Source organism: Leptonychotes weddellii, chromosome 10, assembly GCF_054177405.1.
Source record: "Leptonychotes weddellii isolate Sample4059 chromosome 10, ASM5417740v2, whole genome shotgun sequence".
Lineage (NCBI taxonomy): Eukaryota > Metazoa > Chordata > Mammalia > Carnivora > Phocidae > Leptonychotes > Leptonychotes weddellii.
The window spans coordinates 34,518,073-34,536,418 of NC_138378.1; the positions used below are offsets into that span (position 1 = coordinate 34,518,073).

At 36.5% G+C, this 18,346-nt stretch overlaps 1 protein-coding gene across 2 annotated transcripts in view; it reads right to left on the bottom strand.

The window, feature by feature from the left end:
• The window catches only part of ESF1 (ESF1 nucleolar pre-rRNA processing protein), a 63,924-nt gene that overhangs the window by 22,940 nt on the left and 22,638 nt on the right, over positions 1–18,346 (bottom strand). For both annotated transcript variants that reach the window (XM_081833244.1, XM_081833245.1), the window contains exon 9: positions 18,060–18,218. In XM_081833244.1, coding sequence (XP_081689370.1) covers positions 18,060–18,218 — 159 coding nt within the window. The remainder of the gene's footprint in view (positions 1–18,059; positions 18,219–18,346) is intronic.

Sequence of the window (18,346 nt, forward strand, 5' to 3'; positions counted from 1 at the left end):
AATTAACTCTGCACAAGATTGAAGCTACCAAGCAAAAGTATGACTTAGATAAACCTTAATGAAACTCTAGAACATTAAAGTATTTTAAAAGTCAGGGACAAAAAACAGCCTGCAGAGCAAAGCTAGTGTGTTCTTTAGTTATATTGATTTCCTCACCTGTAACTGTCAACAGGAGTCAAGGGGGACCCTCGTGAGCTCACAGTAAATTTGCCTGTCCCCAGAAAGGGGTTAAGAGGGTGATTAGCTTGGTGCATCCACAGCAACATCAGATACCTTTCCATCCCTAATCCTCAACACTTGTAGCCTCACCACCAAAATCTGCCTTATGCTTACCAGAAATAATCTCTGCCTTTTATCCCTATTCATTTTGGTCACCAAAAAAGCCCTAATCATCAGGTTCCCCCTAACCTTCCATGTTTTTATCCTCAGAAGTTAACTATACATCCACTCTTCTGCCACTATTTCTCTTCCCCTCCAACTCTCTACCACTAAATTCTCTGGAACTCACAGTGCATTATCAGTAGAAACTCAATTATTGTATCTCTGAACATTTTCTTCATCTTCTTGCTCTAATTGAAACCCGGCTTTCCCCTGAAGATACTGCAAACTATAGCATTTCCAAGTGGTTTGTTGGTGTTGGAGCTTGTTTTCTTCAAAGAGTCCTCAACCGATTGTTCTGGGAGGGGGTGGGATATTTTTGATGGTCACTTGTGCTCTTTTATCCAGTTTAAGAAGTATGGTACGGGTCCAGGGATAGACAGACTAACTAATAAAACAGAGAGCCAAGCAAAAGATCCATGCAGTTTTGTTTTTTTTTTAAAGATTTTATTTATTCATGAGAGACAGAGAGAGAGAGAGAGAGAGAGGGAGAAGCAGGCTCCCAAGGAGCAGGGAGCCCAATGCGGGACTTGATCCCAGGACCCTGAGATCATGACCTGAGCTGAAGGCAGACGCTTAACCATCTGAGCCACCCAGGCACCCAGATCCATGCAGTTTTGAAATGCTGGTACATGACAGAGGTGACATGTCAGATTATTGAAGTGAGAGATGATTCAATAAATGGAACAGGATAAAAAACTCCATGTAGAAGAAGATGAAATTGGATGTCTACCTTAGATCATATAAAAAACCAACTCCTAATGAATCAAGGACTTCAATGTCAAAAACATTAAAACTTTCTACCTTTACTAGAAAATAAAGATGAGTATCAGTCTCATCTGTATACAAAAGGATTTCATAGATGAAACACAGAAATCACTAATTAGAAAAGAAAAGACTGGCTTAACAATATTAAAATCAAGAACTTTTATTCATTAGATAAACCTCCAAGAGAGTGTATGTGGCAAGGGTTGGGGTGGGGAAGAGTTTCATATAGAAGAAGAAATTTACTATCCTATGAAAGACAAAGGACTAGTATCAAAGATAAATAAAGAACTCCTAAAAGTCAGCATAAAAAGCACAAACAATATAACAGAAAAATGGCCAAAAGACATTTATGAGTATATTTCACTGAGGAGGAAACATAAGGCCAATACATATATGAAGAGATATTCAATTACATTAGTGAAAAGAGAAGTGCAAATCAAGCACTGCTGGTAGGAGTGTAAACTAATGCCAACACAAAAGAATTTAGTATTTCATCTTGTAAAGTTGAACATTCACACACCCTATGGCCCGGCAATTACACTCCTTGATAGATACCTAGAAAAACTTAAACACCTACCAGAAAATGCATTGAAATGTTCATAACAGCATGATTCATCATACTAAAGGACATCCCAAATGCATATCCAACAGGAGAATGGATATATAAACTGTGGTATATACACTCAAATGAATGAGCTACAGTTACACAAAATATGGATAAATCTTAGCAATATAATGTTGAGTGAAAAAAAAAATCAGTCCCCAAAGATTTTTTAAGTATCTAAAACAAACCCACACCCCTTCCCCCATGTGAACAAAGTTAACAGCTTTAATTTATACAATTTAATAGTTTTTAATATACTCACAAGTATGTACAACCATCACTAGTCAATTTTAGAACATTTACATTTCCTCAAAAAGACACTCTTATCCCTCTCCCCAGCAGGATACTCTCAAATACCCCCCTCCTCCAGCAACCAACAATCTATTTCCTTTCTCTATAGATTTTCTTACTCTGGATATTTCATATAAAATACGTGGTCTTTTGTGATTGACTTCTTTTACTCAGCATGAAAATTCAAGGTTCATCCACTTTGTAGCATACATCAGTACACCTCATTCCTTCTGATCCACTCACGCTTTTTATAAATGAGATGAAAATATACAATGGAAAGCCAAGGAGTGAATACTGAAATCTGGATGATGGTTATAACAGGTATGGGGAAGTAAGGGAGATCAAAAGGATAAAAGTAAGCTATTGTATGGTTCTAGCTTTTGTAGTGGGTTCACTTATTAATTACTAAAAATAAATAAATAAAAGGGCCAGGCTGGACCAATGATGAGAGTGTCCCAATCCAAGGATTATAATTAACTTAATTATATGAACCAGAGGTACAAAAGAATAAAGGAACAAGTTTAATAAAGTTGACTACACCATTTTTGTTCTTCAAATGGTATTATAAAGAATAAAAAGACAAATTACAAAGAACATATTTGTAAAATATAGGACTGATAGACACCAGTCCAGAATATATGAAGAACTACTATGAATCACTAAAACAAAGAATACTACATAGAAATGGTCAAAAGACTAAACAGGCATTTCATAGATGAGGAAATAAAAAGAAATGTTCTTCCTCATAAGTAATTAGGGAAATGCCTGAGCAAGCCTTTAACTTAAGTCAGGTCATATCCTTCCACTTCCCATTTCATTTACAGTAAAAGCTGAAGTCCATTCAGAGGTCTCAAAACCCTCTGTGATCTGGCCACCTCTCTACCCTCATCTTCTACTACTGTCCATTCCCTGGCTCATTCTGCTCCAGCCACTGCTGTTTCTTAAATGTTCTTGGACAAATCAGAAATGCTCCCCCTCAAGGCTTTTGCATTTATTGTTTCCTCTGCTTGAAATGCTCTTCTGCAGGGTAACAACTAGTATGTACTGTCCTTTCTATTAGGTGTTTGTACAAATGTCACTTTCTCAATGAAGCCTTTCCTGACCTATTGAAATTGCTACCTACTCTCATCCCTGAACTTCCTACTCCTCATTCAGGCTTTGTCCTTTTGTTTCCACAGCCCCTAATCACCATCTGATTATTTTACCTATTTGTTTTTTTAATTCCCTTTCTCACCTTTCTCCTAACCCCCACACACTAAAATGTAGGGCCCCATAAACGTCTGTTCAGTGTTCTGTCTCCAGAGAAAAAGAGTCTGGCACACATAGCAGGAACTTAACAAATATTTGAGAATAACACACATATTAAAACTATAATGAGATACCATTACTTATATATTCACCTAGCAGAAACTGAAAAGCCTGATAATATCAATTAATGATGAGAATAATGAGCTTTGGGAACTCACACTACTGGTTAAAATGGCACATGCACCTGGGAAAACAATTCAGCATGACCTAGTTAAGGTAACTCTGTGAGCAGGCTCTACAACCAACAAATTCTACACATATCCAAGACATTCTCTCTATATATTCCTAGGTAAGAAGTCCTAAGAATATTCACAAAGACCTTGTTTATAACAGCAATGAACTACAATAAGTGGCAATAGAACAGACATGTGATATATCTAAAATGGAACTCTGTGTAGTAGTGAAAATTAATAGACCATATCCTTACATATTGATAACTTTCAAAAACAGAATGTTAATAGCAAAAAGCAAACAGCAGAAGAATATAGAGAGGATACTTTTTATAAAGATCAAAATTAACAAGACTGTTTAGGGATATATGTGGTAAAACAATTATATAGAAAAAGAGAATGATTAACATGAAATATAGTTTGCTTCCTCTGGTAGAGAAAGGAAGAGGGCGTAACTGGGGAGTCTCATAGGTGACTGCAGACATTGGTAAAGTTCTTTCTTAAGCTGGGTAGTTCATTTTATTATTTTTCTTTAAACTGTATAACTCACTGTGTTTCCCTTTTGTATCTTTTGTTGCCTGCCCCCCCCTCCACGGTAAAGCATAAAAAAAAAAAAGGAGTGCTTACTCTTTGACAAGTGTGTGCAAAAATGGCTTTCACCCGCCTTTTGTCATTTACTCCCCATCCAAATAATAAATACTTGAACCCAGATTTTCTGACAGCAAGCCCTCTATGTTCTTTTCATAATCACAGTAAACTATTAATGCTATCCCAAATTTCATTGTAAGTAGGTCCCACTCTATACACTGTATTTGAAAAATCCACCTATAAATCAGTGGCTTGAAATTAAGCCTGTTTTCCTCCCTGGAAGAGTTTCTGACCAAAGAAGCTATTAATATATAAGGACAATTTGAGGCTGGAGTCCAACCAAAATGGCATTTCTAAGTCAATTAAAGAAAAAAACTTCATATTATAAAAATAAAAGGAAATGAAAAATATATCAACCTCCCTAGCATTTCAGTATTTAACAACTTTTCAAGCTAGATTTTTCTTGCTGCAATCTAAGTGTTTTCTTCCACATTTACTGGAGTTTACATATAAATAAACTATACATTCTGATTACTTCTAAAAAGATGTCACAAATAACTATTAGGAGAGCAACAGCCTACCAACCTTCTTCCTATTATGGTAAATAAAAAAAAAAATGATAAGACTTATATAGGACACTGGAGTAAATGGAGGAGGCAACCAGAGAAGGAAACCAACCTGAGGGCTCTGGTTGGCCTAAGGGCTAACGGGATCAATATACTGGTTGGGAATCTCTGACAGAGTATCATTTAAGGTTTACTTTTTCAACTTTTCCAGTATTTGTAATTAACTCAGAATTTATTTCATTGGCAATTGTCCTCTATTGCAACATTAAAAAAAATTACAGAATGAGAGTAATATAGAATGAAAGTAACATTAAAACTTAGGACTTCAATATTTCCACAGCTTGTAAGTAAGCACTGTTTCTATTCTTTGGGATTCTCTGGTGACAGAATCTCCTGAGGAAATCTGTAATAGGCCAAGCATTCTTAGGTCCCAAAAGATAGAATCTTCGAATACCAACTAATAACATGCATACCCCCCAGAAGCCTGCAGTGTTCCACATTGTGCGAAATGTTTTTTTGCCTTTTCTGTTTGTTTGTTAACCTCCAGAACAGCTTATTAATCAGAAGATAGCCCTCTCTGACACTGTCACACAGGTTACCCTGGCTGCAGACCAAAATGTTCCCACATCTTGAGAAATCTGTAATAGCACATACGGGGTCATCCCTGGTAAATACTTGTTTTTTATAAAATTTCTCCAAATTCTCAAGTAAAATTCACGGAACATCTTTATGTATCTTTGTGCACACAACAGTAAACACATGCAGATTGAGAAAAAGCACTAAATGAAGACAATGGACCCAGACTCAATTAGTAATCCAGGGAAAATACTCTAATGGGTACAGAAGTCAGACACATCAAGGTTTGAATTAGTTCTTCTAGCTCCTAGTTTTGTGATCTTGAGTAAGTCTGTGCCTCAGTTTTTTCTTCTGTACAGTGGTCTAATAACCACTTTACAGAATTGTTGGAAGAATTTTTTTTTTTTTTTTTTTAAAGATTTTATTTATTTATTTGACAGAGAGAAACACAGCGAGAGAGGGAACACAAGCAGGGGGAGTGGGAGAGGGAGAAGCAGGCTCCCCGCTGAGCAGAGAGCCCGATGCGGGGCTCGATCCCAGGACCCTGGGATCATGACCTGAGCCGAAGGCAGACGCTCAACGACTGAGCCACCCAGGCGCCCCTGTTGGAAGAATTTAATATAAATTTTTTTGCAAAGCACCTAGCACAGTTTCTGATAGAGCACAGGCATCCAAAATGTGCAAATTTCTCCTCCCACCCCTAAAGAGCATTTTAAAATGTAATTCTTCTGAATCAAAATTATACTTCCAAATAAATTACTTTTAAAAATATTTTTAAATCTCCCTACACTTCTACAGAAGGGAGCAATGGGAATCTAAAAATGAAATGTATTTTATGACAATGTAAGCTGAAATGCTTAGGAAAATCTTGGTTAAGTCCTTTGCAGACAGAATTCCCTATTTTACACAAGCCAATACTTAGGGAAGCACATGCCTTCAAAGTACACGCTTCAACTTACCTCTAAGGCATATTATTCCAAACACCAGAGGGAACTCACCCAAGTCAAATTATTGGCACTCATCTTTTGGCATACATAGGATCAGGCTATTCCAAACTATGCCAAATAATTTTACAGGTACAGGTTTTCCATGTCACTGAATGAGCAGATTAAGCTAAGGATATATCTCTTGACAGTTCATTTGATGAGTGCTATCCCACCCACCCTCAGTGAAGATTATCCTAATGGAGAAAGTTCCCCTACAACCTCTTTCTCTAACAGATTACATCAGGAAAACAATGTCAATGTGAAATGAATAATACAGAGCCCTTCCCACATGAAGTCGGCAGATTCAGCCTGCCTAGCCACCAGTTCAAGCCACAGACATTTTACTGGCTTTATCTTGGACCTCATAGCTGAAAATTATCATTGCATTATAATCAGTGAACATTTGTCTACAATGGTCTAAAAGGGCACTGGGAAAGGCTGGCAAATGTTTCAGAGAACAAAGATATGGCATATGGTCTCACAGTGGGATTAAGTTTTGCATCAAACCAAAGATCTGCAGAAAGTACTTATGCCCTTTCCTTTATGTGGCTTCAAAACCCGAACCTATTGTAGAAGCTAGATTTGATTTTGTGTAAAATGTTATCAGCATTTCTATTTTTTTTTTATTTAAACCTATATCTGTAATATATTTATTTGGGAAAGAGAGAGACAGAGCGTGTGCACGCAGGAGTGGGGGGAGGGGCAGAGGGAGAGAATCTTCAAGCAGACTCCACAAGGAGCGTGGAACCCAATGCACGGCTGGGTCCCATGTCCCATTAGATCATGACCTGAGCTGAAACCAAGAGTCGGACACCCCTGTTATCAGCATTTCTGAGGCACCTTGATAAATTAAAAAATGTTTCCCAGTTAGCAACATGAATTAATAGAACTATTTCAAGATATATGATAAGAGACATGGAGATGTTCTATTAGGAATTTACCTTAAGAAAATCCAATATAAGGTTATTATGTTATCCACAATAGCAAAACATTAGAAAGAGCCTAAAACACAACATCAGGGAAGTGATCCATAATTTATAAATCAGAAACACAATGGAATGTGATACAGGCATAATGATTATAAAGATTATTTAGAAATACGTAAAAATAAGTATGGGAAATGAAATAAAAAAAGGAGAACTCAAAATGGGGGTCTAATCAATTATGTCTGCTTATAGAAAAGGTAATGTATAGTTAAAATATGAAAGCAACCCAAGTGACCATCAATGGATAAATGGATAAGCAAAATGTGGGGTGCGTAGTAATATACTATTCAGGTTTAAAAAGGACAGAAATTCTCACATATGGATGTGAGATCTCAACATGGATGAACCTTGAAGACATTATGCTAACTTAAGTAAGTCAATCACAAAAAGACAAATATTGTATGATTCCACTTATAAGGTACTTAGTGTGGTCAAAATTATAGAGACAGAAAGTTGAATGATGGTTGCCAGGGGCAAGGGAGGGGGGAATGAAGAGTTACTGTTTAATGGATATACGTTCAGTTTTGCAAAGATGAAAAACAGTTCTGGAGATGGATGGTGTTGATGGTTGCACAACAACATAAATATACTTAACACCACTGAACTGTGTACACCTAAAAGTGCTTAGGATGGTAAATGTCATATATATTTTATCACAATAAAAAAATCAGGAAAAAATTAATGTGTTCAAGTAGTAAATTTAAGATCATATGATTTTCCAGTTTCTGGAAAAAAAGAACAATAATGAAACCGCTGAAAGTAAGTAGTGTGAGTGGATTCTGTCAAAATAACATATGGAACATGTGTGAGAAAAATGATGGTTTGCTAGTCAGGCAGTTAGCATACAGAATGATGACATGGGACAACCTCAAATAGAATAGGCAAAAATTCTGCTTTAAAGACCAAAGAGTTCACAACTTCAGACAAATCAGCATAGCTGTGGGCTGTGGGAAAATAATACATGAAACAAGCTCACTCTTCTTGGACTGACTTCAGGCAGATTATAAATCTATGGCAAAGGCAAAAAAAAGTACTACTGTCTGGAAATAGTGGCTACAGATGCAAACAGTACAACCGATGTGATGTATGGGCAGAGAAGGAAGGACTGATTAAAAAAATCATCCTAGATATTTGCAACCATCCTATGACAGCAGACCAATTAACCTGAAACTTCAAAACATATGGGCATTTTACACTTTCTGACACTATGACTGGTATAAAAATACCAATTTTAAAGCTTTTTGGAAAGCTCTTTTAAATTAAGTCTTAATATTATTAAGAGAGAAAATAATTTTTAAAATAATCCAGGAAATTTGGAGACATTTACTGGCAACTCCATGGAGAAAATGTGCTAGCAATGTTTTCAGATAACCCTAGCTGCTTTTCATTTTCATTACACATTCCACAAATGATTCAAAAAAATTTTTTTTTGCATAGTAAAAAGTTTCAGCTTATTACCTTACAAAACCCTTACAGTAAACCTGTTAACTGGATGATTCAAGGAAGGAGCACACACCTAAGTTTTAAAATTCTAGCTGTGTACATGATATGAGAGTGCACTACAAACTCATTTCCATCCCATCATCAAAATACAAAGCAAACTGCAAATTTTTTAGCTTAAAGTTCAGGTTTTCCATTTAATGCTCTCCTCTCCCCTCAACTCAAAACTTTAAACATCTGGTTACTTTATTCTTACCAAAAAAACATTTTTGTGAATGTATTTCAAATATATTTCAAACATATCCATAAGGTGGATACCTTAACAATAAATGGAAATATTGATATAGCCAAAAGTAAATAGTGAACAGGTTTTGAGATGTCTGAAAATTAAAATGTTTGAAACTGCGCTGCCTAGCAGAAAGAATGCCCAACTGATTCAAAAGCATTTTTTTTCTGAATAGAGAATAAATAATACAATGGCCATAAATACATGTTATTAATGTTTCTGTGTTTAAGCTTCCCAGTGGGACACTAAACAGAGGAATGAAGATGGAATAAAGGGTAAAAAAGGAAGGACAAAGGACAAAGCAAACACCAGAATAAACATAGAATTAGAACTGTAAAGAGTGGAAGAAAGATTAAGTTGAGTAAGGAAGAGCTGCAACCATACCTCCTGCCTCAGTGAGCTGGCTTAGATAGTTCGAGGAGTCCTTGCTGCTTCTCCTCTAACTTCCATGTCTCCTTTGAAAAAGTATCCTATAGCTCTAGGTTCCTAACAAGAGCTCCCTCAAGACATTCACAGTCTCACTACTATTAGGCGCCTGGATGGCTCAGTCAGTTGAGTGTCCGCCTTTGGCTCAGGTCATCATCCCAGGGTCCTGGGATTGAGCCCCACATCCGGCTCCTTCCTCAGCAGAGAGCCTGCTTCTCCCTCTCCCTCTGCCCCTCTCCCGACTCTTGCGCGCGCATGCGCGCGCGCGCTCTCTAATAAATAAAATCTTTTAAAAAAAGTAAATAAAACTTTAAGGCCATCAGCACTAATCTCATCATGCCCTTTATCCCTATTTAAAACTGTCACAAGAAGTCTTTAACTTCCAAATCATTCTTCTAATAAGGTGGTAAACATTCCCATTTCTCACCCTTCCTAAATGAAGCCCTTCTAAAGTCAGTCATAAACACACTCATTAATATTCATTAACAGAATCCTCTTCATTCACCTGTTAGTCTGAGTCTCACTGAAACCTGGTTCTCCTCTGGGACATATATTTCTATATCCTTTTTAGGTAGTTAATTTTTCTCTCCCACAGTTTGTCTTTCTTACTAGTCATTGCCACCTTCATTCCACTGGCTGGCTGGCCCTGCTCCCTAAAGCCCCCAACTTTGAATATCATGTTATGAAACCATACCACCAAAAAGCCCTTCTTATTGTAGATATCTAATGACTATAGTCTCTCCCCTCATTTCTTGAAGAACTAAGCCCTTGGCTCACTGCCACTCTTTCTGATAGTAGCCCTGTCATAATTCTTGGTGATTGCAATATCTACACAGATGATCCTTCTAACACCCTGGGCCTCCCAGTTCACTGACCTCCTCTTCTCCTATCACTCTATACTCCATATCTCATCTTAGAAACTTACTCCCAGAATCATAACTAGATCATGTCATAACCCAAAATTGCAGTCCCATCATAATCTTAATTTCAAGTATCCTACTCCTCAAACACTAGCTCCAATCTTTCCATTTTATTCTAATATGCCAAGGCTAACAAGGCTAATCTTATGTCTCATAGGGACCTACAATCCATCAATCCTCTCACCTCTTCCCCATCCCTCACTCTCAATGTGCCCTCATTTTCCTCCTAACCCAACATAGATACCCTGGTCCATCATTACAATCAACCCCTTGCATATAACCTTCAATTCCCTTGCCCCTCTCTTGCTTGGTCATACTTGACAAATCTTCTAAAGCAGTTTAATCCAACTCTCTCCTTACTCCATGATTGCACATCATTAAATATGGCTGAAGAAAAACATAATTATGTTGATTCATCTAACTTTACAAGACCATGAACTACAAGTGCACCCTTACTGCTGCTCAGCAGTACTATTAAATTTCCTTCACCACTCTCTTAACTATTTCGTATCTTTTTTTTTCAGATCTCTACCTCCTCCCTCATTCCTGTTCTCACTGATGACCTTCCTGTGACACTAATACGAGCAAATAGAAGAGTACTACAAGCTCTCACTACCATTTTTATCCATTATCCTGTGATCATATTCTTTGCCTTCTCTCCTGTGACAATGGATGAAATGCCCATGTGCATGGACCAAAAGCCACTTCCTCCACTTGTGTAAAAATATTCTAACTCCTTTTGCCTACTTTAGAACATAGTTATCTGCATCATCATTTTTTCTTATCCCTGGTGGATCATTCCCAGAAGCATGCTGTTATTTTCTCCATATGAAAGAAAAATGCTCTCTTGATCTCACTTTCTCCTCCAGTTTCTTTCCCATTCCTCTGTGACCCATTATAGGAAAATGCCTCAAGATCTGTCAATCCATTAGTGCACGGTAACTTAAGAAAGGGGTAGATGCTAACTAATAAATGCAGAAGGAATGACAGAAAATCAGTATTTTGCAATGAATGGTATAACAACTTGATTCAAGCAAGGATCATCAAAGAATGACAATGGCATCAGACAAAATGTTGGAAAATAGGACATTTACACACCCCACTCACTAATTAACTCACCAATTACAAAAAACAAAATGTGTCTTTAATGGAAAAATCAGTCAGACTCCTCCTTAACTGAGTGAGCAAAGTTAACAGCACAAATAATGGGACAAATTAACATCAGGGACCTCATGATGTGAGGCAATGGGAAATATACAACATCATTTATGGAGAATTCTTGCCAAAAACTTTTTATCAGAATTAACTGTGAGGAAAACAGATAAATCCAGACTGTGGATATTCTATAAGCCACTACAGTAGACACTTTAAAACTGACACTGGACCATGAAAGAATTACAAAGAGCATTACTGGAATGAGTAATATATCTATTACTGCATCAATATTAAATTCCCTTAGTGTGATAACAGCACTGCGCTTATGTAGATGACTGTCTTTGTTTTTGGAAGTTACATGTTGAAGTACTTTTTAGGGATGAAGTGTCACAATGCCTGCAACTTTTGAGCAAATATTTTAAGAAAAGGGAGTTGTCTGTACTCGTCTCCAATTCCACTCCTCATTCTCTCTTGAACCCACATTAATCTTATCCCTTCCATTCCACCAAAACAATTCAAAATTACTGATCTGATCATCTCCACACCAGTCATTCTTAGTCTGTATTTTATTGACCCATCTTCTCATTGAAATGCTTTCTTCACACTTGGATGTCTGAATACCCTACAGCACTGAATTTCCTCCTGTGGTTTTGGTAGTTTCTTCCCAGCCCTTTGGATATGTTTTCCTCAACTTATAAATGCTGGAGTGCTCCAAGGATCAGTTTTTGAACCTCTTTTCTTTTCTACCTATATTCACTCTTTTGGTGTTCCTCACTTTCAGAGACATAGACAACGAAGATCCCCCAATTTAGATCTCCAGTTCTGACCTCTTTCCCAAACTCTAAATTGTATATCCAAATGTCTTCTTGATATGTCTATTTTGATATCTAATAGGCATCTTAAAATTAACATGTGTCCAAAAGAGAATCTGAGGTTCCTTTGCAAACCTATTCCACCCACAATCTTTGTTATCTTAAGAATACTGCAATAGCCTCATGACTGATTTCCTCAATTTTGTCCCTACCTCCTAACTTAATCTACTCTCAAGACAGCAGCCATGGTGATCCTGTTAAAAAATAATTCAGATCAGCTCAAAACTCCAATGGCTTATCATCTCACTCAGAGAAAAAGTTCAAGTCCTTAAAATAACCTAAAAGACCTTCATGATCTGGCTTCATGTTACCGCTCTAACCTCATCTGTTATTCTTTCCTCCACTCATTCACTCCTATCACACTGTTCTCTTTTTGCTATTCCTTAAACAGGATAAACTACAGCTTCAGGGCCATGTACTTACTATTTCCTCTGCTCTCACACTCTTCTCTGCATGTCTCACTCCCTGACCTCTACTAGTTTCTGCTCAAATATTTTTTTTATTAGACTCATCTGTCTCCCCTTCAACTGAACATAAGATGTATGAGGTCAAGGATTTATATTTTGTTCACACTGTGTCTAGAATAGTTCCTGGCATTAAGAGGTGCCCGATAAGTATTTAAAGGAAAGCTGGGGTACTGAAGGATACTGAGGAAAAAAAAAGACCAGATATCCTTTTCACCGGCATCTATTAAACCAAAGATAACTATGAAAAAGAGGATTCTTATCATATCTAGTCTCTTTTAAGATTATAAATGAAGAAACATTTCATTATTTGTTCATATTCTGGATGGAATTTCAAAGATATTATTTATATATATCTTGTATTATCTACAACAAAAACTGTTAATTTGAACTATTAATGTAAGAGAAGTTATTTAATATATGAGATAAAACTGAATATTCTTTATTTGTATTTATGTTACAAATTCCCTAATGGGGCACATTCACTGATGAAGGCCCAACATGCATCACCTTATCTATTTATCAAAGTGAGTCAGCCAGGATACCTTTTCAGCAGCACACTGAGATGGAAAATATTATTCTACAAACATTAAAATACTGAATTAGAACTTTATTTAAAAATCTTATAATTTAACATTTTTACTTATTTATAATCCTAACTAATGTGATTATATGATCACATTTCTATAAGGAACTAGAATATCAACAGAAAGACTAGTTTATTCTAGTTTTTACACCTATGTACCTGTTATCTGCCTCCTTTAATACTCTACCTTTAAGGAATTAAACTCCTGATGTTACAACAGTATATAATCCAATGTAAAAAGATAGGAAGTTTAAATAGTCTAAACTAAAATTCCTTTTAAAAACCAAACCAAACCGAAGCATATTCCAACAAGTGTTAGTGATTAAGGGTATTTATTTTTCTGAAGAGCTTAATATTTTGGAAATCAAGCCACAGAAAAACCGATGAACAATATAGTATAATCTCATACTGACCCTTTGTGGTTTACTGAAGTACAGCATCATAAAAGTCTTGAGGTTCAGGATAATTGTTACTGGGAACACACATTTCGTCAGACACAAATCCACCAAAATACACATATGACATGAATAACACTCTAGCTTATTTAGATACCTTTATAAATAACTCAGATTCAGCAAGAAAGATATTATCAGTGCCACTTTCCAAACAAACTGAGATCCTAAAAGATTAGCTCATTTATGTCATTTAACATGTGTAGTATATAAAAGACCCTTTACATTTATGCACACACATGCACATACAAAGTTGTGCAAAGATTCACAAATAGCAATACCCTAACTGAGGCCATCAAAAATACTATGGCTAAAGACTTACAAAACACACTATATATCAGAATATCAATTTTCCTCCATTCAATTAGGAGTAAAAAAAATATATACAATGTTGATTATAAGTCCATGAAACTGGCACTTCTACCCCTTGTTGGAGTCATTATAAGCTAGTACAACCCTTTTGGAAAGCAATTTGGCACGAATCGCAAGACACAAAAAGTGTTTGTGCTTTTTCTTAGTAATTCCATTTCTGGGAAGTTATCCTATAAAAATAATTCAAAATATGGAAAAAGCTATAGATTATTTATAACATCCTAGATGCTTGGCATCTGAGATTTAACATTTGAGGTTTTAACACTGGTAGTTTTAACAGCTTGTGAGAGAACCACAGGTTGATCCACAGCATATGTCAAGTTGCTATGTGAATGAGGAAGTCACATGACTAACTACAGAGTGAGCCTGACTGCCAGCATTAGCTTTTCCCTGTGGTCTGACTGCTCTCTACATACATAGATATTTCTAAAACGGAGAAGGGAGCAGATGGATGTCTTTGTTTAAAAAAATTGTTTAAAAGTAAAAGGCCCTGGGGCGCCTGGGTGGCTCAGTCGTTAAGCGTCTGCCTTCGGCTCAGGTCATGATCCCAGGGTCCTGGGATCGAGTCCCACGTCGGGCTCCCTGCTCAGCGGGAAGCCTGCTTCTCCCTCTCCCACTCCCCCTGCTTGTGTTCCTGCTCTCGCTATCTCTCTCTCTGTCAAATAAATAAATAAAATCTTTAAAAAAAAAAAAAAGTAAAAGGCCCTAAAATAGCAAGTCAATTACTTAGACTTGCTAAGTAATTGATGAATGTGAAGAGTCTAAGAAAATACTGATATTTGTGGTATGAGATTGCTAAAGGCCTTCAGTCACATTTATTCCCAATGCCGTAAGTCTATGGCAATGAAAGATTGGAAATATGATTAAGTATTCAACAACAAAGAAATGATAAATTAAATCAATCCAACTAATCATTTAGTGGCTAAATTAGGGTAGTAGAATTACAGATGATAATTTTTCATTTTCAAAATATTTTCTGTGACAATATTATATCTGGAAATTAAAGTCAAGATAAAAATGTACTGCTAAATAGAAAAGGGAACAGTTCACACAATTCATTTCATGAGGTCAGCATTACCCTGACACCAAAAACCAAGGACAATGCAAGAAGCAAAAACTATAGACAAATTCTCATCATTTAACATAGGTGTAAAAATCTTTAACAAAATATTACTAAACTGAATCTAGGAATATATAAAAAAGGTAGTATACCACAACCAAGTGAGGTTTATCCCAGGAAAACTGTATTACTTACATCTTCCAGTTATAAATACAAGTATAGCTATCACTTGTTTGTATTTTCCCTATATAACCGTATTAATATAGAAAAAGGTTTGACCTGGTCCACTTGACAAAGCTGAAGTATTTGCTATAAAACTTCTCAATCAAGTTTATAATAAATCTGCCTTCTCAGTCAATTGAATACTTCAATTTAAAGTGTTTATTTAAGGGGCACCTGGGTGGTTCAGTTGGTTGGGCGTCTGCCTTCGGCTGATGTCATGATCCCAGGGTCCTGGGATCAAGCCCCATGTTGGGCTCTCTGCTCAGTGGGGAGCTTGCTTCTCCCTCTCCCTCTGCCTGCAGCTCCCCCGACTTGTGCTCTCTGTCAAATAAATAAAACCTTTTTTTTTTAAGATTTATTTATTTATTTGACACATAGAGTGAGATAGTGAGAGAGAGAGAGCACAAGCAGGGGAGCGGCAGGCTCCCCTCGAAGCAAGGAGCCCGATGTGGGGCTTGATCCCAGGACCCTGGGATCATGACCTGAGCCTAAGGCAGCTGCTTAACCGACTGAGCCACTGAGGTGCCCCAAAGTCTTTTTTTTTTTTAAGTGTTCACTTAAAATATCTTCATTTGGGGGCACCTGGGTGGCTGAGTCAGTTAAGTGTCCGACTCTTGATTTTGGCTCAGGTCGTAAGTCATGGGATTGAGCCCTGGTAGGGCTTCGTGCTCTGCGGGGAGTCTGCTTGAGATTTTTGCTTTCCCTTTTCCTCTCCCTCTCCACCCGCCAGCGCGCACGTGCATTCCCTCTCCTTCTCTCTCGAAAATAAATAAATAAATCTTAAAAAAAAAAACCATTCATTGAGCTCATTCTAAGATTAAACTTCAATTACAACATACTTGACGACTTAAAAGACAGCATTCAACATTCCTTAGAATCATAAAGTAAAGGACCTCAAGTAAAATATTGCTTCACAAACATCCCTGAGTGATATGGCAATAATGTCATATTGTGAGACTTACTGAAAAGGGCACCCAACCCCTTAAGGCAGCCTCTTTGATTTTTTGCTGGACAATTCTAATAATGAAGAGAATTCCTCTTTATATTATGTTGAACTCTAATTTCCTTCAACTTTGATTTACTGGCAAAAATACTGACTTCTGGGGGCACCTGGGTCGCTCAGTCGTTAAGCGTCTGCCTTCGGCTCAGGTCATGATCCCAGGGTCCTGGGATCGAGCCCCACATTGGGCTCCCTGCTCGGCGGGAAGCCTGCTTCTCCCTCTCCCACTTCCCCTGCTTGTGTTCCCTCTCTCGCTGTGTCTCTCTCTGTCAAATAAATAAATAAAATCTTTAAAAAAAAAAAATACTGACTTCTGATGTAGTAAGAGTAATGAAGCCTTCATTAATATATTCATTCTGCAAATACTTGAAAATAACTAGTAAGTCACTTTTTAATCTTTTTCTCTCCAGGCTAAACTGAGTTCTCCCAACCATTGTTCAGATGATAATACTACTAAATTTCATTTTTTCTTACCACCACTTCCTGCCAAAGACAAACATTTAAAACAAATGGGCTACAACATAGTACCTACAGGGGACGAGTCCACCCTAGGAAATTTATTACAATAGTCAATCAACTCTCAAATATCAAAATATGCCCCCAAATAAAAATCTATGCAAACATTTTATTCCCAGTGAAAAAACATACTAGTTGTAGGAAACAGATATAATTGAATATAAAACACTTAATTTTTAAGCAATGATATTCTTACAAGTTATCAGTATTCTTTTATCTAGAGATGAATTACGGCAAAAGAACTGAATCCTGGTCAAAAGTTCTACCTAGCTTTCAAAGATATACATGTATGTTGTACACTGGAAATGACTATAACACCATATGTTATCTATACTGAAATTTAAAAAAAAGATATACATGTATGTAAACAGAGGTCAAAACCAATATTGGTTCCAAGGGTACAAGCTGCTTTGCTTAGGTTGCTGAAAAAATGGGTGTGCTAGAAAACAATCCTCATTTATACTAGCTTTTATCTTTGCTTAGCTTTGACATGGTTTTAATTAGTATTGTACTACTCTAAAAAAAATACATGGAGCCCTTCAAGGCAGTTATAAAAATCACTTACAACACTGTATTTCTTTGACTTCACAGCAAAACTGAGATGGAAAACTATGTATTACATATTTTGTGCTAGTGAAACCTTGGTAATTAAGGTCTAGTAGGAGTTATGGGAGAAAAGTTCACTTACGAATTACACATTTTAAAAAGAAGTTTAATGACTTTAGAATGCATGGTGCCTGGATTCAAGTTTGTATATCCTGAGAATACTGGAATCAAACCTAGGAAAGGTCTACCTTCATAAACGGACAGAAATAATTTGTAGTTAGTAAATCAAAGAAACCAATCAAGAATAAACTGGCAAGAGTCTAAAACACTAGTCCTTAAGTGAATTAAATGATGTATGCAAATACCATGTTAACTTCCTCACCAAAACATTCCTGGCAAATAAGATGTTTTTAGGCTTACATTTCTAAGAGTTAATGTTCTTTTCCTTTGTATCTAAAATGCACTCAACATCTTGAAATGAATAAAAACAAGTGAACATTTAATGAGTATCCAATTCTTACCTGGAACCCACTTAATTTCCATTTCCATATCATTTTCTTTGCCTTTCTTTTCTTTTTCTTGAATAACCTGCAAGAGCTGCCTGTATTTAGCAATTTGTTCTTCATCATCCTTCTGATTTTTCTTTGTTTTCCCATCTTCCACACTGACTTTATCATCACCTAATTAAAAAAATCAATTTCATTTAATACACAAAAATAACTGACTTTTAAATCTAATATTTAAATCTCACAGTCACTATAGCACCTTCTAAAAGATGTTGTCAGATAAAATACAACAATAGAATATC